The sequence below is a fragment of the Aethina tumida genome, chromosome 1 (genome assembly GCF_024364675.1).
Source record: "Aethina tumida isolate Nest 87 chromosome 1, icAetTumi1.1, whole genome shotgun sequence".
Lineage (NCBI taxonomy): Eukaryota > Metazoa > Arthropoda > Insecta > Coleoptera > Nitidulidae > Aethina > Aethina tumida.
Window position 1 is genome coordinate 1395004 of NC_065435.1, and position 24845 is coordinate 1419848.

Genomic DNA, 24845 nt, shown 5'->3' on the forward strand with positions numbered 1-24845 from the left:
AAGTCTCCTCATTTTATATGAAAATAAAATTTTAGCGTTATTTGAACTTTAAAAGTTTATGGTCATTACAAAAGTATATAATGAATATTTAAATAGAACGAAATGAGATTTCATATATAATTAAATGGAAATGTTGAAATGTTGAAATTTATTATGGTATTAAAATATTAATATTTGTTAATATTTTAGTATTAGTCATAAGTAAAATAAACTTATTAGTGTGGCGCATTTATCAATATTTTAAACCTTAACATGGTTTATATGCAGAATTAACAAACAGGGAAATTAAGAATATAATTAATATTATTTTTTGATTGTGGCGGAAATTGAATGAATAATATACATTCCTATAATCAAAAATCTCATAACTAAAAAGCCTTCGCATCATCATTTACGCTTAAAAACACTGAAATCGAAACAAATGAGATTTTACTTATAATTAAATAAAAATCTTAAAATATTTAAATCACAACATAATAAAATTCAGTGTTGCGCATTCGCCAATATTAGAAATAGTATAATATGTTACATCAGACTTGATTAAGAGAAAATTATAATTTTTGTTTTATCAAAGAAAAGTTACAGTAACTGACAGTACAAACCATATGCAAATAAAAGAATTATTCAGTAGTCTAAAAAATTTGAGAATTTAGAATTTGAGTTTCATTTTCAATGAGCAATATTATGTTGAAAATAAAATTAAAAATAAAAATATGATAATTGCTGCGGTTGAAATTTAATAACACGAATGAAAGAATAATAATTTCGTTATTACAAATTGTCACTAAGCTTCTTGTTATGAAAAAAAAAAAATGGAAATTCCTGTACATCAGGCTGCGCACAATGATAATATCAGAAGGGCACTGTTGTTTCTGTGTATAAAAGAGTTTATAACCGTTTCACGAGATTATCCTAAGCTTATTTTACCTTGCGTTATCCCCTTTCTCGTAATAATAACCATGTGTTCCAAATGGAACAACAAAAATACTTAGCAAATGAAATAGTTGTAGACAATTTGTGTTTTCGTGATAATAATCAGGGGAGAACAAAGTGATGCTGTGACCGTAGTAACCGCAATACAGTAATTAGTTGAATTGGTGATGGGGGACTTAACGGGGTTAAATTCACTTCCCTAAATGGGCCAAGTATTTGTACATACAAGTGAAATACACACACGTTTTCTTTATTATTTTTCAGCAATCGACTTCCGTTGCTGCACTTTCGGTTAGTGCGGACGAACGGATGTTTGTGTTTCGATTGGTTATTTTTTGGCAAGGCCCATACACAAGGGAAATCAATTACACGTGTAAGAAATAAAAACGTGAACGTGGCGAGAAACGGTCATAAATAATGTTGAGGACTTTTCGGTGCATTCAAAATGTCTCCTGCGAATATTAATCACTTTAATACAGAGGACCAGTTTAGTATCCGCAACACGAGCAACAAGTATTTAGAGCCACTTCCCGTCCTTGTTTTCAATTAAGATTTAATTAAGTTGTTAATTTTCCTTAAAAACTCGGCCGCAGCATGTGTAGAAACTGTTGTCAATTAAATTGTCTCATATTAAACTAAGCCCGAACTATTTCCGTGTTTCCATGAATATAAATTTATAGCCATCGGGTAATAATCTAGACAAAAACAAACTTCACTCAACATTTAACATTCATTTCGTACGTGATTGTAGCCGAAACTTGCCACGTATATATTATTCATTCGATCCGGAACTTTTGCCCAATGCGAAAATTAGATGTTATGCCCAAAGAAATTTTGTGCGCCCCGGTGTAAATTAAATGATTAGATGTATACGTGTTTATACTGATACGTGTTGACGGTGTGTTCGGTGTTTAGGGGAATTCTGTTCATCTTTTAATTAATTAATCAAACTGAAAATTACACATAATAAAGGGTAATTAAACACATGGCTTAGGGTTTAGTTTAGTAGAAATTACTCGTTATATGGTTGTGTAAACTTTAATCTGCAAAATCCCTGTAATTTGCTTCTTGGAAATTTTCGAACTTTCCGCCCCCTCTCCCACTTCACTCAATCCATTGTGTTTTTTTATTGCGTTCATAAGTTTTAATTTTCGACGAGTTTATTTGAAGTTTTTTTTTTATATTGAATTGTTTTACATTACAATGATTATAAACTTTCAATGCACAACTAAACTTTTTCGATCGTTGTACAGTTTATTTAAACATCCATCGGATATTTCTTTTTGTTTTTGTGTCGCAAGTCCAGTTAGAATTTAAACAATAAAAATTGATCAACTTTTTTATTTAATTAAAACTAAAATCTCTTTTAATCGGATTTCGAAATTAATTACAGACTTTTACATTCACAATGCTTTTCAAATTGATAAATTTTTAAACTGCAATTGATATTAAAATTTGATTTCTTTTTTTATAAAATTTTATGTGCGTTATGAATTTAAAAGTTCATAATTTGTTAATGTTTTTGGTATTCAATAATGTTACGTGTCAATTACAGCAAGCTTTTACCTTTAATAAATGAAAAAATAATTTAACTCTATTAAATATACGTTTATTTGGAAAGAATTTAATAACTGTTGTATTATTGAAAAACAAGAATTTAAAACAAAAACAATGAGTGTCTCTTGATTTTGAAACATATTAAAAGTTAAAATATTGGCGAATGCGCATCACTCATATTAAAATAAATAATTAACAGAATTTTATTAAAAAGTAAAACCAGTAGGTATTCATTTTTTTTTTTTCAAAAAGTTAAAAATATAAATTATAAACTTTTCCTTTCGTTCATTAAATGTTAAATAAAATTAAAATTATATTGATATTAAAACATTAATAAAACTTACACTGAGCTATTAAAATTTTTCTAAGGCAAAATAATATTATTTAAAACTAAATAAAAGTATTGAAATATATTTATTTATGTGTTGTAAATAAAATAAAAATTTTTCAACATGGAAAATGATGGTGTAATATTACTATATTTTTATATTAAATATATAATACAACTGTATGTTTATTTTTTGGTAAGTGGTGCTTTAGAAAAAATTTATTTTATTAGTACTCAATATTGATCAGTACATCTTTCTGAAAAGATTTTAATAAACCTGATTTATATAAAATAAATATTTAGAAAAATTACTATTGCCTATGCCTATAATTAAAATTTTGGAGAATGTGCATTACTCATAAGTTAGTTTGACTTGCATAGAGATTTTAATATCAAAATACATAAATTTAAACGTTATAACATTCATATTTTATCATATATTAAATATATTTTAATTCACAATATTTTTTTTTTTTTTTTTGTAAAATTTAATGAGTTAAATTAAAAGTATATTAATATGCTGTAAAATTAATTTATATTACTCTTTTGAACATTAAAAATTCTCCAGTTATAAATTAAAATATTGGTGAATGCGCAACAATCAAAAGTTTACTTATTACCAAGTTATTAATAATTATTGTTTAAATTTGCCAAAAATAAATTTCAACATCTATTTTAACATTTAAATTTTAAAAAAATAAGTTACTTTCTTAATTTGTCAACACGGAAAATGAAAGTTATTAATAATTGTTTCTTGATATTGATTTTGACGCATGTTAAAATTTCAAATATTGGTGAATGCACATTCGCAAGTTATTTTTTTACTTCTCATTTAATTTGATTTTAACAATAAGAGACAATATTTTTTAAAGAATAAATAAAATTTAATAATTGATTTAAGTGGAAATTAAGAATTTATAAAATAAATATTGTAACTTTTCTATTTACTCAATAAAATATAGATTATTCCATTAAATAAAAAATATTGAACTTCATTTATTATTATATTATTTTTAATAAATTATTGACAACTTGAATTAAATAGAAATACGATTTTATAAAATGGAAACGAAATAATATATTACATAAAATATATTAATTTAAATTTGCCAATGCATATTTGGAAAAAAATTCTACATTTCTATAATAATAATAAAAAAAGTAGGAGTTTAATTAATATAACAGTGTGACATGATAAATTTAAAATGTTGGCAAAGACTTTTAGTTTGATGGAAGTTTTGGTAGAAAAATAATTAAATGAACCCGCTTTTCAATACAACTATTTAACTAAAGACGAATTTTCCTCAAGTCCAATTAGGATTAATCCCCGCATAAATCAACAGGACGCCCAATCTGGCGCATCGATTTCCATTTAAACAAGATCAGCCGTTCAGCCAGCCATGTGGCTAATTAGTAAAATTATTTTCCAGCTCGAATATGTCGACAACCACAGACACAGCGATCTCAACATTGACCGTTATACCGTTGGAGAAAAGGCATTCAGGAAACTACACGTGCGCCGTCGGAGCCCTTGCGTTCGCCACAGTGGCAGTACACGTTCTTAACGGTAAGTTATTGCACTAAAATCTGCCAAATCTCACCATTAATCTTAACTTTCGGGAATAATGTACCGGGTTGGTTGAAGAACGCGGTCGCCAATCACGGAACCGAATCACCGGATTACGATTTTCCTTTTTTTCTTTTTTCTTTTTTCATCTGCCTACGTCCCAGATATTTGTTTAAGTGATCGGCCAAGTGTCCTCCAAAGCACGTTAATTAGGGTGCATTCCTATTAGCTGACATAATGACATTGTAGTTGCACCTGTTATTGGTAATGAAAATTTAATTGCATGCTTTGTAAACGATACTTCTCCGGCATCATGACATTGTAAACTTGGGATTATCTATCAGCGGACCTACAGGCCTATATTGATGAATAGGTTCTCCCAATGGAACTAAATATCTGTTAAATACAAATCTATCAAGTAAACGCATTAGAATATTCCAGTTTACATGTACTACATAACATATTTGGCTACTGCTTCGAAAGCCACACCGTATTGTTTAGTGAAAAACAATGGATGGCAGTCAGGAAAATTTAGTACACTTGTTAAAAATAAACACTGTTTAATCCTTTTAATGGGTTTTACTATTCAAACGGTAATAATAGTTACTTTGGATTCATTTTTAATGGGATACACCACAAAAAAACAATGACAACAACAATATTAAAATAATTTAAATGTTAATTAACGAAAATTGTCAAACACACCCACAAATATAGTTTAAAACATTGTTCCTACATTACTGGTATTTAAATATTCATCAAATTGTTTTCGTTTATATAGCGGACCTCATCCACAATTTAAATAAAAATTAAAACTGTTTTAATTAATTAAAAATATTGTAGTAATGTAATTCAGTGCTTTACAATGTAACTGCAATTAAAACATTTTTAATTATGTGATCATTATATATTATTTAAAGTATTATATGCATCATCATGAAAATGTTATTGTAATTAAAATATTTTTAATTCTACGAAAATTATATATTATTTAAATATTTAAATTATTACATGCAAAATGAAATTTTATTTGATATCGTTTATGATGTATTATGATATCATGGAATATTATTTTTTATTTAATTTACTTAAATTTAGAACGAGGTTTATTAATAAACATTTCCATCTACAAAATAGAAATTACGAGAATTTAATTTTTCAATTGTTCATAAAAGATTTTATTTAATCGTTTAGGATTTATTGCAATCAATTTTATAGAATAATGTACGTATAAAAATAGTTATTTAAACAATAAAATATACTGAAAAATTATTAAAATAAAAGTTGCAGACGTATTTTTATTAATTGTTTTTATAATTAAAACTTTAGAAAATTTATTTGTTATGACAAATTATTCAATTTACTTCTCTTTTATGATTTTGAAATAAAAATATTATATAAACATATATAATTAGAAACTAATCCTACATGAAGTTGTTTATAATAAATTCATTAATTAATTAATGAAACAACGAAAATAATATGTTATAATAAAACAATGTTTTAATATTACTATCCTATTTAAATATTTTGCCGTAAGCTATTCACTGAGGTATTAATCACATGAAAATTATAAAAATGTGTGTAAACTATACAGTGTGCATGGTATAAGGGAGTCGTTTTGAAAGGGCTTTGTTTTTTTGTGTTTTTGATGAATTATATACCTGTTGTATCAAATTACAGGTATCCAACTTTGTCTATCATAATAGGAAAATTAAAAATTCTCTTAACGTGTGTTTGGTTTTCTGTAAAACCTACAAAAAAAGTTTATACATAAAAGTTAACATGTTTTATACATTTTGCTTTCACTTCTTTGTCTTCTCTGTCTTCCGATTCTAACAAAAAATTGTGTTATATATTTTGTAACATTCATTTTTTATAGAAAAAGAAAGGTCACTAAAATTCATAATATTGTTAAAAGTTATTTAAATATCTTAATTAGTTTCCCCATAATACATGAAAATTACATGTTATGAACAATGTTTCAATATTACAGTCACACATTTAAATATTTCGTCTTGAGCTATTTGGTGGGGTGTTAATCATCCGAAAGATTTTAAACTAAGAGTTTCGAGCAGTAATTTTTAATAACACGAAGAGTAAATCATTTTGATGTGTTGCACTATTCCATTAGTCTGCCATAACTCACGTAAAGATTTTATTGTTCCCTCGAAATGAAATGTGTTAAATCGTAAACACGCTTTTATCGTCCATATTTCATGATTTAATTTACGCGATAGCAATTTTTTTAATTGCGCTAATTTACATATTTATAACAATCAATATTTTAAACCTTCGACTGAAAATCATTTGTGTTTGTGTGTTGCATAAAATATTTGTAGGTTTTAGATTGCGTCCTTAACAACAACATGGTTTAATTTAATATTGTTTTTAACTATTTCCAATTGAGAGTGTTAAAAATTCAGCGGAAATCTGTCGATTAACGTAAACAAACTGTAATTTACCTGATTTTTTCTGACGAATGGAAAATCGCGTTCACTGAACATGGTAAATATGGGCAAATTTACATGTTTTTACATTTTTTAATGGAAACAAATGAATATTCATTTGGTTAATATGACGTGATAAAGGACTATGATTATTTAAATAACCAACGTCTGATATAAAACACGAACACGTGTATTTGTTTCAGTCCGGAATGATCCTTGGAACTCATTTAAAATCGATTACGTGGAACAATTATCAGGGGACGTGAACATATCAATTTACATCCACCGGCTTCAAAAACCCATCTAACTAGAAAAATAATCTGCATCATAATTTCAAAGATAACAGGAAAACGTCGGAGGCAAATCTCTCTTTAAAACTTCTTTCTGGTTGTAAATTAATTTTAAATTTGCTAAAGTTTTGCTTGCTTTACTAATTTCGAAATATGTTGCTCAGACGATGAAGGAATCCTGAAGTTGGAGATTTAGAATTAGATAACAACACTTAATTTGTTGTTGTTTCTCCATAGCCCAGTTTCCGACATGACTTAATAAACATAATAACTTCCTGAATTGGAGTTTTTTTTAACCAGATAAGTTGAAACGATCGCTCAATTAAACCGCCCTTTTACTACGATAAGCATGTTTCGCAGATTATTGGGGGTATTTAATTATTTTTGTTTGACTAGGATGTTTTTATTGGAAATTTGTATGGTCGAAATGGTTCGACGGAGGCACACACCAAGTGAATAAAAGTGAATAAACAGAGGAGTGATATTTCAGCGTCAGCGAAATCTTTTAGTATTTTATTACGGGCTAAACATGGTATAAAATGGTATTTGCACGTTGCAGCAACTTACATTGTACAAGTAATAAAACGCGTATTTCATTGTCCACTTGGCCAATAAAACAAATCCTGAAAATTCGCGCTAAGACCTAATGTGTTACGTTTACTGTCTTTGGTACAAAGTGTTTTCGAACATTAAAAAAGTTCCACAGATAAAAGTCATGTTGTTACTTGTTACTTGACTAATTGAGATTTCTGTTGTTTTTTTCTTCGGTTCGGTTCGTTGTTGTTCTTTCAGTTGTAAAATGTTTACTGTTAATTATAAAGTTTACGATAGAAATTGAATAAAGTTATTTATGTTTAAATTCGGTGCAGCGTAAGAGATGCTCTCCAGATATCCTCAGCATTATCTTATCAAAAGCGAAACAAAAACAACTCGGTAGAGAATATGGAACAAAGGTAATAACAAAGCTGAACGAATAATTTAAGTTTTAGTAGAAAGTTTTACTTGTAGCAATCTACAAAGTTTTTTTTTTCTGGAATATATACAATAAATATACACCTGAAAACTCTCCTGGTTGGGCTGTTTTAAAATGTCTGTGTAGATAAATTATTTAACTCACGATTCCTTTTATGTACATTTTGTAATTTCGTCACAGTCTGGTTAAAACTTGCTATTAGTTTCTTATTTTTGTGTTTGTGTTACGTGCTAAATTGAATAATCTTTCGTTTTACATTCAAATTTTCATTAGATCTATATTGTTAATGGATTTACTTAAAATTTTGTTTGATGTTTATATTTAAGTAATTTACTTTGACAATTTTGGTTCGTTAGAAGCTAATGTGCTTATATATACAAGTACGCAATTATTTTTGATTTTATATCCTCTTGGTTACACCTTCCGGAAATTGGAAACAATGAAGTTTTCTTAAGTGGACATAAAAAATCAGTTAAATTTGCATTATTAAAAATTTGAAGATTTTTAAAATTTTTTGTAGATTCACTGATTTGTTTATTGGTAAAAGCACAAACACTTTCAAAATGTAGTTCTAAAGTTTCAAGTTTCGAGCAAAAATTGTAAATGATGATGAATTTTATAAATCAATTTTTTTCAGTTCAATTTGTATGAATAATAGAAATAGGAAAACTCTTTTTAAACAATACTTTTAAAACAACACATTTTTTTATGAAATTTTTTTGCAATTAATAATCAAACAAAAATAATTTAGAATAAGTAAATAATTGTTTTGTTCTGAATATTATAAATATAATCTTCGTATTGTCTTTGTCAGAAAATTTCTTCTTAAAAACGGTATCAAAAGCAAACAAAAATAATTGAAAATAAGTAAAAATGAATATTTGTGTTGCTCTGTATGTTAAAAATCTAATTTTAGATTTTATATTTAATTGGAATGTTCTAAATGTTGTAAATCAAATCTTCGCTTATTTAATTAATAATTTCGATCATAATATTAATAACAACAGAAAATTTCTTGTTAATAAATTATTTACAAATAAATAGCAAACAAAAATAAATGAAAATAAGCAAAAATAAATAATTGTATTGCTGTTGTATATTATAAATCTAAGTTTTCATTATAATTTTATTTATTTCAATTATATTCGTGGTTAAAATCAAAAAGTAATTGATTTAAAACCTAAAACCTCACGTTCACTTTCAGAAATTGTAATCAACATGAATATAAATTGTTTTATACTTAACCAAATCATACAATTTTATTAGAAGTGAAATTTTCAACGAATATTTTAAAATTTAACAAGCCAGAACTCCGCTGCGTATATTGAAAATGAAACGCAAACTTATTCCCCTTGTACTTCCTGAATAATACATAACAAATCGGGAAAAATAATGTGGAAACGCACGAGAGAAACCATGACCTGTTTCTTTTTTTTTTTAAACACATAAATTAAGACGTATTTGGTTCGGTTAAACCGCCTCCATAAATCCCGAAACCGTCATCAATTTATGCACATAATGTGTATTCTTAATCTTTCATTCATCGATAATCTAGGAACGACACAGCATTCATACAATATACTACATCAATTTATTAAAATGACAGATGTAAACATATTCGCTTTTATCAAACCTTTTTTATCATTTCTATATTGCGTTTTTTTTTGTACCCGTATTCTTACACCCACTTTTAAAATATCAGCGGAATTTGTATCTGCTACGTCATTCGTGAGTTTTGAACTTGTAGCTGATTTGATTTTAGTTATATAGTTGTTTTGTGTAGAGGTTTTTTTAATATTTATTCACACACAATTGTATAATATTCATTAAAATAACCATTGTGATTTTATTGCATTTGCAAAACAAATTCAGTTACAACAGTTTCCCGGTTATTGTTGTGGCTGATTAAATTTTTAATTAAAGGTCGATTTTATTGTTATTTATTTAAATTCCACATAAAAATTGTAAAAGTTCTTCGCCGCGAAATCACTTATATTTCACCTGTAATTTTTATTTGCTTTATGAACTAACCGGACTAATTAATTACTATCGGAAAGTTTGAAAACTTCGTAAAATGTAGTGGAAGCTTCAACAGCGTTTTTATCCTAGTTAAAATTCAGCCCGTTTATTTGGCTAATTTCCGCCAAGCAATTTTACCTTTTGCCCCTCTAATGATTCGTGTATAAAATATTGTGTTGTGCTCGTTGTTTTCTTTCACATCTTCCACGTCTCGAGAAGGAAATCATTTACATTGTTTGACGCGACACGAGAAATTCGCATCTGTCTCTCTCTCTCTCTCTCTCTCTCTCTCTCTCACACACACACACACACACACACACAATTTTAATTATTTTCATTAATGCTGTGGCAAAATTAAAAATAAGTTCAAACTTTGCTCCGATACAATTACGAAACTTGGAGAAACTTGAAATCGGAGTATGTTTATTAAAGCGACACTTGAAAATGATGTAATTATCGCGACGACTTAGAAAGAAGTTGTTGGGGGAACAGTGCACACTCGAGAGTTAAATTAACACGGAGATTTTATTGAACTTTTCGAAACCACAACGCACCACAGATATGTGCACACACGTGGCACCACGTGATTTTAATTTCTCTGTTTGGTTACAGGAAAACTGAAAAAATTAGTTTGTAAAAACGGTTGTTGCGGTTGATTGTGAAAATTGTAAAATTGGTTTTTTAACCTTCGATCCCAATAAAGTATAATGAACCGATAAATTTCTAAACAAACATTCCGTTTGATGTGGTCAATATATATTTATGTTCGCATTTTAAGAGCCTTTGACTGGAGTATCTTTCAAAGTGAATTCCCTAGGTATTCGAAAACATATACGAGCCACTACTTTTATATAACAGATTGAAGTTTATGGATTTATTTAGTCGAATGTATTGAACATCGAATATTAACCATAACGTATTTATCAATTGTAATCCAATACCTTCAACCCAATTTCGAAGCTAGTGTGTCACAGTTTTCCAGTGGGTATTAATTAATTTTATTATTGATCAAGTTTTTTTCATATAATCAAATAATAATTCTAAATTCTTTAAAAAATGGTGGATATTTTGATTCTGTGAATTATACGACAGAAAAGCATTTAACAATAGTTTAAGGTTACATATTTTTAATATAGGAAACAAAGTATTATGATTTTAATATTGTCCTCAGAAATGTGGGGCGCATTCGCCATTTTTGTAATAGAATGATTCTAAATTCTAAAAAATGGTGAATGCGGTCATTATTTTAATATAAAATATATTAAATATTAATCTTCATACATTTTCAAAAGTCAAAAATGTCAAATCAACTCGATGTTACGACGTTGTAAAATTAGGTTTAGTCTGCCAAAATGTACAGGAATATAGTGGGACATAATAACTATAATTTATTTATCGGAAGAGAATGATGCGCATCCACCATTTTTGTAATATATAGTAATTAATTATTAAAAAATGTACTAGGAAATTTAATTCAAATTTATATAGTTATATGATTATAAAAAATCAAAAAGTACTTTTTTAAGAATTGAAACTATTTAAAAATTGTTGATTCAATTAAAAATTTATTCATTAACAAATTTGATGAATAAGTGGAGGTAAATTATTTCAAATTATTGGTATGTCATGTTATGTTGTTATATGAACACTCAAAGGTGTTTCTTGATGAACAATGATTTATGTAGCAGAAAAACATAAACATAACAAGCTTACAAATTTCTAAAAAAAGAAAATAAATATAATAATTTTAATCTAATAAATAAAATTATTTTGTCTTAGAAAAGTTGGATGCATTCGGCATTTTTCTAATACATGGTAAAAAGAAGAATTTGATGAATGGCAAATTTGTAACACAAATAAATGAAAATATAGACAATTTTATTAAAATATTTTGATTCTGTGAATTATACAACAGAAAAGCATATAACAATAGGTTAATGTTACAAGTTTCTAACATAAGAAACAAAATATAAGAATTTTAATTATTTCCTTTCAGAAAAATGATCGCATTCGCCATTTTTGTAATACATGGGAAATACACATAAATACATAAACATACACTAGGAAATTTCATTCAAATTTATGCAGTGACATTATTAAAAAGTCACATGAGAAGTTTTTAAAAAGTGTAACCATAAAAAATGTTAACGCTGTAATTAGAAATTCGTTCATAAAAGTATAGTGGAGTTGTAACAAAAATAAGTAAATCTATTGACAATGTTATTTAATATATTTTAATTCTGTGACTTATACAACAGAAAAACATGAAAATAGATTAATTTTACAAATTTACAACATAAGAAAGAAAACTAGGAGACTTACTCAACAAAGAAAATGAGTTGAGGTTACAAATCTTTAATGTAAGCGTTTTTCTAATGAAAAATGTTAGTTTGTACAGTATTTTTTGATGCGTACATGTTCGCGGGTGGCCGGATATTTGCGGGTGCGTTTCCGTCAATTCGGCCTAAACAAATAAACGTTGCCGAACAGTGAGATAGGCGGTGATGAAGTATAATTGGAAGCAGTGTCCGTGTATTAGGCAGAAATCCCCGGAATATCGGCGTACGTAAGCACTCGAAACAAAACAAAACTAGATGCGATGCAATGTCTCATTTTATTAAGGGCGGCGGCAATCTATAGTCGGTCGTATCTGCATAACAAACGTGTAGTCATTTAACCGTATGATTACATGCTATTAGCCGGTATTTCAATGGTGGTGTGTTATTATGGCTTGCTACTTCCGCAACGGATGTCTGAAAATTGTCCGTACATGTTGACCCTACTCCGGTAATAAATATACGAACCGCCGCCATCGCCATATCTAACCGTGGAAATATGCTGCAAACGATTCCGAAGCCGACCGCAATCGACCTCATAAAAATGCACGGCTAAACGCTTTCCGACTCACTTCTTTTTTTTTACTCGCTCGTTTTTTTTTCCTGGCTAATCCTTAACCCCACACAGGACGAAAATTTCATAAATTATAACTGTTTTCTTTAAATCGCCGAAAGGAAGCAGGCGGAGGGGGGCGGGGTGTGTGTGGTGTAAGTAAAACGGCTGGAAAGGGTTTGCGGAATAAAAAATGCGGGGACATTTGGAACGAACGATATTTTATGTTGAAGGTGCAAAGTCAGTGACACAACCCCAATTTAAATGTTATCTAAAATCTGAACTAACAGTTTTACGGCTAACCAATTCATTTAATGCTTCCGTTGCCTACGTTGTTCACTGTCGTTCTTAAATTTCGACCAACGTGAAAACATAAGCGGGGACAGGAAACGGTTTGTTACATTAAATTCAAACGAATAAATTTTTAATAAAACTTTATTTTTAATTAATATTATAATCACACATTGAGTTGTTCAAAATTTCTTTCAAGAGCATAATTTGGGGGTTATGAAGTGCCCAACAATAGTCCCAATATGAATCCGATAGAGCATCTTTGAGACATTTTAGGACGAGGCACAAGATATCTGGAATCCGCCAATAACGTTCAACAACTTCAGAGAGAATGGAACAATGTACCCCAAGACTTGATCCGCCAGTTGATGCAATCAATGCATCAACGTTGCGCCGAACTTCGAAGAAGTAAAGGAGGGCATATTCACTATTAAATATAGGGATATCTTTTCGACATTTTCGACATTGTATAATGTTACATTAATTTGAATGTTAACGCATATTTTCATTTTTGTTACACTTACTTACTTCTCTCCTATGATTAAATTCTATAAAATATATAATTGAGTTTTATATGATCACAATTTCACTTCAATATATTTATTAAATAAAAAGTTACAAACTTTTCATTGTGACTAGAAGCGAACAAGTCACAATGAGCTGATAAATGTGAATCAAATATTGACATGCGCAGCAACGATATTACTTTTGGGTTCCCCTAATATACTTGTAAATTTAGGTGCGAGATAATTAATGTTGAAGAAAAATGTAGTATTTTTTTATTTTACAGAAGTAAAGATATATTAATACGTTTTGTCTGTAGGGAGGAAATTTATCATGGATTTTCTTTTTATCCCCATCGTGTATGAGAGGGCCGTGTATAAAAACTCAATAAATCACCGGAGCATAAAGAAGCTTAAGTAAAAGCCAGAAATAATTTGACTTGATGCATACATCATCAATTAAGCGATATCTCATGGTTGAAAACAATGAAATAAGGAATAGCAGGTCGCGTCCATAAAAGCGCAACGGACCCTTTTAAGGTCGTGACTGGTAAAGGTCCCGGCGTTTAATATCTGTTTAGCCTTGAGGAACACCTCAAACAAGAGGTAAAGTAAAACCGTCTGGTTTAACGGTCTTCCCTTACCGCTATTTTCTTTATCGGCCCATTCGAACGATCCTGCGGATATCCTCTAATAAAGCGATTGCCGTATGAAGTTCAACTTTTGTCGTGCAGATAAATCAAACGGCCTAAAATGTGGTTAAGACGTAGGTCCGAGGTCCGACGCTTTTGCGGTGGCCGGTCGCTTCATTGATCGTTTAATACGCGGCGAATCATATGTGTTCAGTTTCCACCCGTTACTTCCGTCGCTAAGATAACGTTAATTTAACTTATGCCCTTTCCGATCCCCCCCACCCGCACGCACGCACCTCCTCCTCCTCCTCCGCTCCGCCCAAACCTCCTTATCCTCGCATAAAAGGGAAACTTTTTTGTTTTTACTCTTTATTATTCAATAAAATTGAACAACATAAAATAGGGGTTTGTAGATTGGACGTCATATCATCAAAACTGAATTGCCACGTTTATTACTTTTTTATCTTTGTACAGAGTGGACCACGGAATTTGTCGTTTTTGTCGCATCGCCCCGGAATCGGGTCGAAACACGATTGGATAACAATTGATAAATATTTTATGATTAATATTCAATGTCCAATACGTTCGTCTAAATAAATCTATAAACTTCAATTTGTTATACATAAAGTAGAGGCTTGTATCTGAGAAATGGCGAATATGTTGTATACATGTATACATTTAATTTCGTTAATTTCTACCAAAAGACGTATCCGTTATTTTTAATTAAAAGGTATAAAATATTTTTTTTTTTTTTAATTTGTTTAATCAACAAAATCATAAAAACTACAAATACATAAAAAAATCATGATAAGTATATCACTAAAATATATTATAAAATATCCAAGTTATTGGATTGGTAATTTATAAAATAGCGAATATAAACAATTAGTGAGATGCTAAAAGGATTTTTAACATAATGAAGAATTCCTAAAGAAATTTTAAAGAAATATGAATTTATATCAAATTATAATGTTATTTAAATTCTGAAACTAAAATTATTAATAACATTAATAATTTAAGTTTTTTCCCTTTTCCTCCTATTAAAAATGGGCCTTTCTTTGCATAGAAAGGTGACGCCCTTCAAAATGTCCTCATTACAGGGAAATTATTTCCTTGAGAAGTTCAAAGCTTTTGTTTAATTATATCAGTGTGTTTTCGTCGGCAATAGAAACTGGAAAGCTTTATATCAAGTAAAGCTTTAATCAATTATGTATTTAATTAATTAATTCTGATTTTAGCTTTCGGCTCAATACAATTTTCAGTCCGGATAATTTAAGAATATCTTTTCACTATCCTTTCAAGTTAAAAATAACAATCTTGGCTGCAATATTAAAGTTTCTGCTCCAATAATTAATGCATAATTAGCAATTTCTCGGTGTCTTTCTAGTTTCTTCATTTTATTTTATTTGTAAATGATTAATGATTTTAATATATTGTATTTAGCAGATCTGATAAATTTTTTATTTGATAAAAATGTTATGAACAAGGAAAAAATAAATGTGTAAATTTATTTAAATGAAATTACACCAATAATAATTAATTCATATCTTTTTATAAAGTATTTAATAATTCGTATTTTTAAATTATATCAATAATTAATATTTATATTTAAACAACAAAAAGAATAATATATATAAATTTATTTGAATTTTATTATACTAACATAAATAAATATATCAAGAAAAATTGAAAGTAATTAACTAACTAACTAATCGATATTTAATAATTCGTATTAATTTATAATAATAATTAATATGAATATATGAGCTGCAAACTTTCAGAATAAAAGGTTAACAATTATTTAACTGAGCTTGTTCATCATTATTTTTAAATCATTGAATTTCATAAATTTGATGAATTAGTGATTTTTTTTTTAAAATTTGAACGAGATAAAATTAATATTTAAGTTTATTTGTATTAAATTACACTAAAAAATAAATGTATTATAAAAACTTAAAAATAATAGATTATAAATTAACATAATAATATTTATGTTTAACCACTCTCACAATAAGAAATGTTTAACAACAATTCTGAACATTTATTTGTATTGAATAAGAAACAAATAAATATTACATAAAAAATTAACTGTATTAGAAATATTTTAAGTTAATAATTAAAATAGAATAAATTTTCAGAATAAAAAGTTTAACAAATTATTTAATAAATGTAAAAATTTGGACTTGAACAACATGTATAATTACACGAAGACAATATTTTATTTCGCATTTAATATTTACAGAACGGCAATGTAACGCAGTCAGCAATCGAATTAAATTTTCATTAACATTTCGTCATGCCTCCCCCGCCCCAAGATAATTTGGAAATGCCGTATTAAAATATTGATAAAATAATTTTGCGTTACTCGCGTTGTGAAGTCGATGAAGAAGCAATTTAGTAAATACTAAAAGGAAAAAGCCATTAAATTGCGTATTCAAGAATCGACGTATTGAGCCTGGTGAGTGAATGGATTTTCAAAAAGGAAACCAACAGTGACTGGGTTCAATTTTAAATTTACGCACGTTCCTTTTGCCACGATGTTTAAATGGAACAAGTTGCAGCAATTTCTTAATGTCGATTTACATTTTCTGAATACATTAAAATAGTTTCGTTTTAACCTGCAACATTTATGAGTGCTTTTCCCTTTGACGATTGGAGTCAAAGTCGGATCGATGCAGTGAATAAATTCGGTCCGGGTAATTAGGTTTATGGTTTGTGCGACCGTTTTCGGCGCCTACGTGTGTTTTCCTATTGCTTCCCCCACAATAAAAAAATACCTAAACAACATTAGCCCCGTATTAATAACTGGAAGAGTGGGACAGAGCGGAGCAGTTGGGGAAGGGAAGAAGCAGAAGAAGAGGGGAATTATGTTAATTGGAGGGAATGTTAAGGAGGTGCGTATCATTTACGCAGTCTTATGCATGGTTAATATAGGTCTGGGGCGGCGGATTATAGGTAGGAAAATGACCGCTGTATATTCATATCTCCTTGTGGCCCCTTTAGAGCCAATCTACTCGAGTGTAGCCCGTTATTTAATTGGGAACCTGGAATATAGCCAGCACTTCAAATTCCTTATATAAGAGTATGATGTTAGTGTTAACCCCTTTAGAACAAACTTCAGTGACGTACCTATTAGGGCGGAAACATCCTCTATTGCAGAAAGTTTTCAAGTAATTTAGAAAACGAAATAAATTACCAGAGTTTTTGCTCTTTTATAAATACGTCCCACCATTTAAGTACGCTATATGTCAACCAAATTCTCCAAAGTCTGATATTCCCCAGACCGATGTGTAAATAAGCAAGAGCATCTCATGCTCCAGTTCGCACCAGATAATTGCTCCATCTCCCACCATCGATTCGAACTCCATAAACTATGATTTTTACTCCGGACTAACGTGCAAGTTTTAACTCGTCCCCCGCTAAGTAAACGGGAAAGTTTCGGGCACGACTGTGGGGGAGAAACATGTTCTTTAATGAAAAATTAACACGCTGCTTTAGTCCGTTCGTACCTGTAAACTAAATTTGGCATTTCGGTCATCTAACTTTGGTTGTATAACAGAAACTTGCTCAAAACGTATTCATATTCTAAACCGTGGAGTTATTTTATGTCAGATTGTGTAATACGTTATGCTAATATTATACGTCTTGTTCTTTTGTAAATAGTTACGTTTTGGCCCTTTCAAAACGGATCCCGGACTTGGCCGGACTGAAATTATATATGACACAACTTTTATGAGACTTAATTACGCTCAACCTAGTTTTTCTTGTTCATGTTTAATCTGTTACAATTTACAAATAAGCTGTTCATTAAATTGGACTAATGTTTGTACAAATAATGGAGCACAAACATGGTTTATATAATTTGTCATGTGACAAGAATTAAATGATGGTATGTAGTGATTTCTTGCTTGATTAACGGTGTACTCATTATAATTCCGCGGTCAATACTGTAATAAATGATTTATTTCAAATAGTTTTGTTACAATCACCGATATGTGGAACAATTTTATTGTTTCATATTATTGTTAATTTGCCCTTACAATTTTGATATTAATTGCTGTAATTATATAAACCAATTGTATTAAGAGCACCATAATTACTTACAATATATAGATTAACAATAGTTTTATTCCCTCTAAATGTTACAATTTACATGATAATTTTATTTGGGGACCATAAAGGTGCAGACAATGAATTTCAATTATTCATTATTGTAACAACAAATTAGTAACGGCGCTACTTTTACAACAAGAAATATTGCATTATTATTGCTTAATAACGTATAAACTCGTAACAGATTTATTCGTTTTAACTGCTTCATTTATATGTTAATTTTATTTTGGTGCAATAAAGGTGCACCGTTTGAATATCAACGATCTGTTACGGGCCAAAAATTAAATACAATTATTCTTGACATCAAAATTTTAATTTTTCATGAAAAAATGCTTTTGTGAAACTGCAAAAATAAAAAACAATGACGCCATTAAAATTTGTTACAAAAAAGGGTGTGAATAAAATTTTAAAACAATGAGTTTCAACATTGTCCAACACTTTATAAATTCTAAAACAAATTGTTAAAAATGGCGAAGGCGTAAATATTTATTAATATAATTTAATTTTTTTAGGACAATTAGGAAACTTTAATAAATAAAAAATAATTCTTCTGATATTTTGTGATATCAGAAAAATGTGTATGATAATAATATAAATTGCAAATGAATAAAATGTTATTACAATAAATTTCAAATTTCGGTTTCAAAAATGGTGGATGCGAGAAAACCAATTCATATTTACTTTTCTTCTATTTTGGCAAATTTTAGAATTTTTTGAAATAAGAAGAAATACGTTAACATATATGAATTATAAAAATCAAATCATCTTCAGCAACCCATTAAAATATGTTATATGAAAAACAACTGAATAAACTTTTATTACAATAAACTTCAAATTTGGACAATTAACTACGTTATTTAAAAAAAAAGATATGGACAAAATCGATTAATATTAATTTAATAAAAAAATACCTGATGGTAATTATAGCAAAAATTAGAATTTATTAAAACAAGAAATAAGTCAGAATTGATGAATTCTAAAAATCAAATCGTTTACTGCTTTTTTTATAATAAGATCTTAACATACATTGGAAATTCATAACTTTACTGAAATTGCAAACAGTAAAAACAATGACATCACAAAAATAGTCACATAAAAATCAAATCAAGTTTTATTAGAACAAATTTCATATTTGGCAAATTCATTATATTTTCTAAACTACGGGTTCCAAAAATAGCAAATACACTAAAACCAATTAATAAAAATATAATAAATAATATTTATTTGAAGGAAATTATGGCAAAAATTGGAATTTTTAACAAAATTAAGAAACTACTCATGGATGAATTTTAAAAATCAAATCACTTATTGCTTTGTTGATGATGAGATCAGAACATAAACTCTCAAGAATTGCAAACTGTAAAAACAATAACACCATTAGAATATACTAGCAAATGAATAAAATTTTATTACAATAGATTTAGAGGTTGTCCAAATTACTCACAATTTTTAGATTTTTAGATTTATCAAAAAATGGCGAATACATCGAAATTTATGAGTAATATATATCAATTTTTTTCGAGGCAAAAGATGAATCGGAATTGATGAATGTTAAAAATCAAATTACGGTTTCGTACGAGATAATACTCGAACATAAACTGAAATATCATAGGTTTGTCATTTATTTTTTTGTTCCGAACTCCGTTTGCATGCAACAAAAGATTGTTAGCGTTTCGGTCGGTTGGTAAAGCTTTATGTACCATCGTTTTTTACCCCAAAAGTTACAACTAAAATATCAATTTTTTTGCGGTAATAGTGAGATAAAAGTGTGCCATTGATGTATTTGTTCGGACTTGGACGTTATCTTTTGATACACTCTGTCAATAAATAGTTCCCAATTTACGTGACACAATCAGACTGCACAACTTCGTTTTAAAAAAAGGCTTTATCAATTATGTATTAGTAATCGACTAAATTTAACCATTTGATTGATTTGCGATTTATTTATAATTCAAAGGAAAGTTTTTCGTAAATACGGACAATTTCCATTTAGGACTTAAGTCACGATAAATAATTAAATTAAAAAGTTCCGCTTAAATTTTTAACTAAAATTCACCGAAAACTTTACTCCGAAACGACCGACCGAAATAGTTTTTAACCATTAAAACTGATAATTTCGGCGTCGGTATTGTTAAAAAATTTATACGTTTTATATTCCCAAAACAGATGGCATGATAAATGATCAGGGGTGGAACGTTTATTTATCAATCATAGACATCGTAGAGATGTATTTTATTAAAAGCACCGATACATTTGTTTGGATCTGTAACCTTTGTCATGAAATACGTTGACAGTGGTTGGCGAAAAAAATATATAAACAGGATTCGTTTTCTCTGCACGCTGTATAACTGGCCATTGTAATTTTTCTATATTTCTCTGCCTTGTTCGTGTTAGTATGGGGACCATGCTTATTTTATTTTATTGGTCCAAACGAAATTTGTCACATAAATCTTTTAAAAAACGTCTACAGAGGAAAATCTCAGACATGTTTTATAACACAGATATACAGACTTCATAAAAAATATTACATTTTTAGTGCAGCAATAAAGAATATTATTATTAGGTTCATAGAACAGTAAAATACAAAATATACCATAAGATATGAGGCGAGGCTTGCAAATGAAATTTTTTTTAACACCAACAACGATTTACCCGTTTAATCTTCAACATGTGTATAAATATCACGTTCAAATAGTATTTACTGTATATTTACTCAAAATACAACGGTTTTACATCGTTCTATTTAACCCGACTGAAAATATCCAATAACAATGTTTAATAAAATAGCCAAACAGGCACTAAACGCTATTAAAATTTTACAAACATTTTTAAATTTTTAATTTCGTTTTCGTGTAATTTTATTTATGTATGCGTGTTAAATTTTGTATTTGAATCTTCGGGCTAAATATTCAGATTACATTTTCATTCTCGGTTACATATGTACAAATTTACATCCTGAAATATATTAATGTAAAAATATAATATTTTAAGTGCAGTCGAAATGTGTATCTGCACTGAGTGACATGCAAAATTAAACACATAGATTCGGTGCTCCGATTTTAGAAAAATAATTTGAAATGGCAAACATATTGACTATATTGAGCAGTAATATTTTTATTTAAACTGGACCTTCGCGATAATCCAAAATATAAAGTTGGACATTATTTCTTTCGAGAACTGGATTTTGGAGGGCCCAAAATTAAGCAGTAAATGGGACAAAAAAATTGGGGATTTCATCTTTCTCCACAATGCCTTCTGACACATATCATTTTATTTTATATCCCAAAGCTTTACTTCATTAGAAAAAATAAATACATTAAAATAAAGTCCTCAGCATATAATTGTTAAATGAAAAACTATTTTTTTTTTTTTCAAAAAATATCGTAATCAATTTTTTTTCCAATTATTGATCACAAAAAATATTATAGAAGACATCTCTGATGATGATAAAGAAAAGAAATGCTTTCAGTGTATTTGATATTGACAAATATTTTTCACATTTTGTTTATGGCTCTAATTGATCAGAATAAGCAAATTCCTTAAATAAAAGTCTTTAATATATTTTTGTTTAATGAAAACTTTTTTCACAAAACGTAACTTTATCATTTTTTTTAAATATTTGGTATAAAAATATTATGGAAGACTTCTGTTGAATGTCTGATAATATGAGATATTTTTTGAATTTTATTTCATACTTTACTTTTCCAATTATTTACCCTAAAAAATATTACAAAAGAATTCTTTCAAATGATAAAGAAAAGAATTAGTTTCAGTATATTTGTTATTGTCAGATACTTTTCACACTTCATTTCAGACTTTAATTGATCAAAAGAAATAAATTCAAAAAAACAAAGTCTTTAATATATTTTTGTTTAACGAATATATTGTCAGATATATCGCAGGCTTTAGTTGATCGGAAGAAATAAATTCTGTTACACCTGTGATTTTATTGGAGCAGCTCTGATAAACACAGATTCCATACAAAAACTTTATTAGCAAATAATTACAAATAGAAAACAAATAATAATAATTATAATAAGACAATCTTTAAGAATGGGGATGATGCTAACCCCTACATGATCGTACCTACTGTGTGAAGACAGAAGACGAGTACCATCGTCTTCTGTCTTCACTATCTTCCTTCTACTTTTCTTTTACTGTCTTCACAACTAGTCAAGTGTCATACTTTTATATTTTATTTATTTAAACAATACGCGATTGTTTATTAAAACATCAGCGTCAAATGTAATGTTATTATAAACAATAATAAACATTCTGGAATGCCTTATTATCCATATATCACAATTCATTAGATACACATACATTAGATAATTCATTTTTTTTTTTCTCTCTTTATTGTATTTTAAAGAATAAAATTAGATTGTTTTGTTGCCTGGTACATAAAACAATAACAGAAAAAATATTCTGGCATCCAATTCCTATAATTATGACCACTACTGTATGTGTTCTGTTTTCTATGTGTCTGAGTATACATTTAGTAATAATACAATATATAAAATCGTCATAATAATTATAAAATATTACTTTAGTAAAATATGCAAACAGAACAGTAACAGAACACCGTAAATTATCATCTCGCCTCACTTAACTAATATAATTTAACCCAATCGAAGCCGCTGAAATAACAGAGATTTTCGTGTATGTGTAAACTATGGCACATGCACACCATCGCATGTTCGCAATAAAGTTAATAACCTCTCGATATAAATCTGCAATTTACGTTGTGCAACCTCTCTGTTGCGACGCGGAAAAATAAATCAATTTTTTTACAATTCAATTATATTGTTTCAGGTGAACTGCCGGCGGCGGTCCATCATGGAAACGGCGTCGCCTGGGGCGAGGAGTCGCCGCTGATGATTTTCGCGATCGTCGGCTCGCTGCTGCTGTTGAAGATCAGGTGACCCGTAACCATCTTCGATATGCATTAATCGACTTTAATCACAAGGGTTATTAATGGTGGTGGTGTTTATTAACAGACAGTAACACTAACCTGTGATCATATCAAGAAATGTGACCAAGAAGTAAAGACTACCGTTTAAACAAAAAATAATATAACTAATAATAATAATAATAATAATAATAATAATGGTGTTTACATATTTTAGATGTGCGGCTTCAAAAATATCCACGTTCGATATGGGAATTAGTTCGATGTTTCGAAACGGTTTAACAGTCACAAATCGCAAGGAGAACGGTTTGGAGGACGTGTTTATTTACAAAAGGGGAAAGGCAGTGGCAAAAGCGGTCCCCAAATATTATAGGTAAAATGGGCGTAAAAAGGCCAGTGGTTTCTTTGAACGACTAACAAATCAATTGGTCCGAGCTTTAATGAATTATTTCGATCCCATCCAATTTACTTTAACAGGCCGACGGATTTATTCAATCAACTTATATACAGAAACGTCATTTTGAAGAGACACTTTTAATTCAATCAACGCCGGGTTATTCATTCAACATATTCAACATATTCAACAAACATAATCTTGCGGATGGATGAAGCCGGGTAATAATTTATTCGTTATTTTATGGCCTCAATAAAGTTATGTGGAATTTAATAATTGTCACAACTTTTCCCCTTTTATAAAATATATTGCGTGCACTTGCCGTACATACCAATATCTGTACATTTTATTGCTATTTCAACTTAAAAAGCTGAGCAATAAATTTTATGCCACTGGATTAGTATTGTTTTAGAATCAGGTGAGATAAATCGTGCTGTATTTATTACTTTTATTTAATTCGACTGGTTCTAAGGTTATTAATAATTCATCTTGTGACCCAAAGAAGCATTAAACTAATTGTATGTATCAAAATTTGTATATATCTAATTAATATATGTGTTTAAGCCGCCATATATTCAATAGTAGTGTTGGAAAACTAACAATAATGTGATAAATTTGTTTATTCTCCTTCATGTTTAACATCATTTTACATCACCTAAAAAATACTTCAGTTATAAGTTTATTTTGGGTACTTAAAAACAAAATTTAAATAAATAAAAAAAATTTCTAGACCAGCTTTTGGGTTTACAGACACTGTTTAAAAATTGTCCAGTAAATGTAATATACACATTTTATTCAACAGTAAAGATAGGCATTATTAAAGTCAGTAAAATTAGTAGTTTTAAGTAACCAAAGACGGATTGGTACAGATTGGCGTTGGTTTGTTACAACAGTATACAACGTGCTTCAAAGGTGAGGTAAAATGTTTGGATCCATTTTAAGGTAAAAACTAAAAAAATTATCTTTTTTACAATATCTATAAATGATTTAAATTAAT

At 28.7% G+C, this 24845-nt stretch overlaps 1 protein-coding gene across 1 annotated transcript in view; it reads left to right on the forward strand.

Moving 5' to 3' along the window:
- Positions 1-23831, forward strand: part of LOC109600743 (uncharacterized) — a 101562-nt gene extending 77731 nt beyond the window's left edge. Inside the window, exons 6-8 of the mRNA XM_049961657.1 lie at positions 4249-4385; positions 23358-23463; positions 23672-23831. Coding sequence (XP_049817614.1) covers positions 4249-4385; positions 23358-23463; positions 23672-23831 — 403 coding nt within the window. The remainder of the gene's footprint in view (positions 1-4248; positions 4386-23357; positions 23464-23671) is intronic.
- The last annotated feature ends 1014 nt before the right edge of the window (positions 23832-24845 follow it).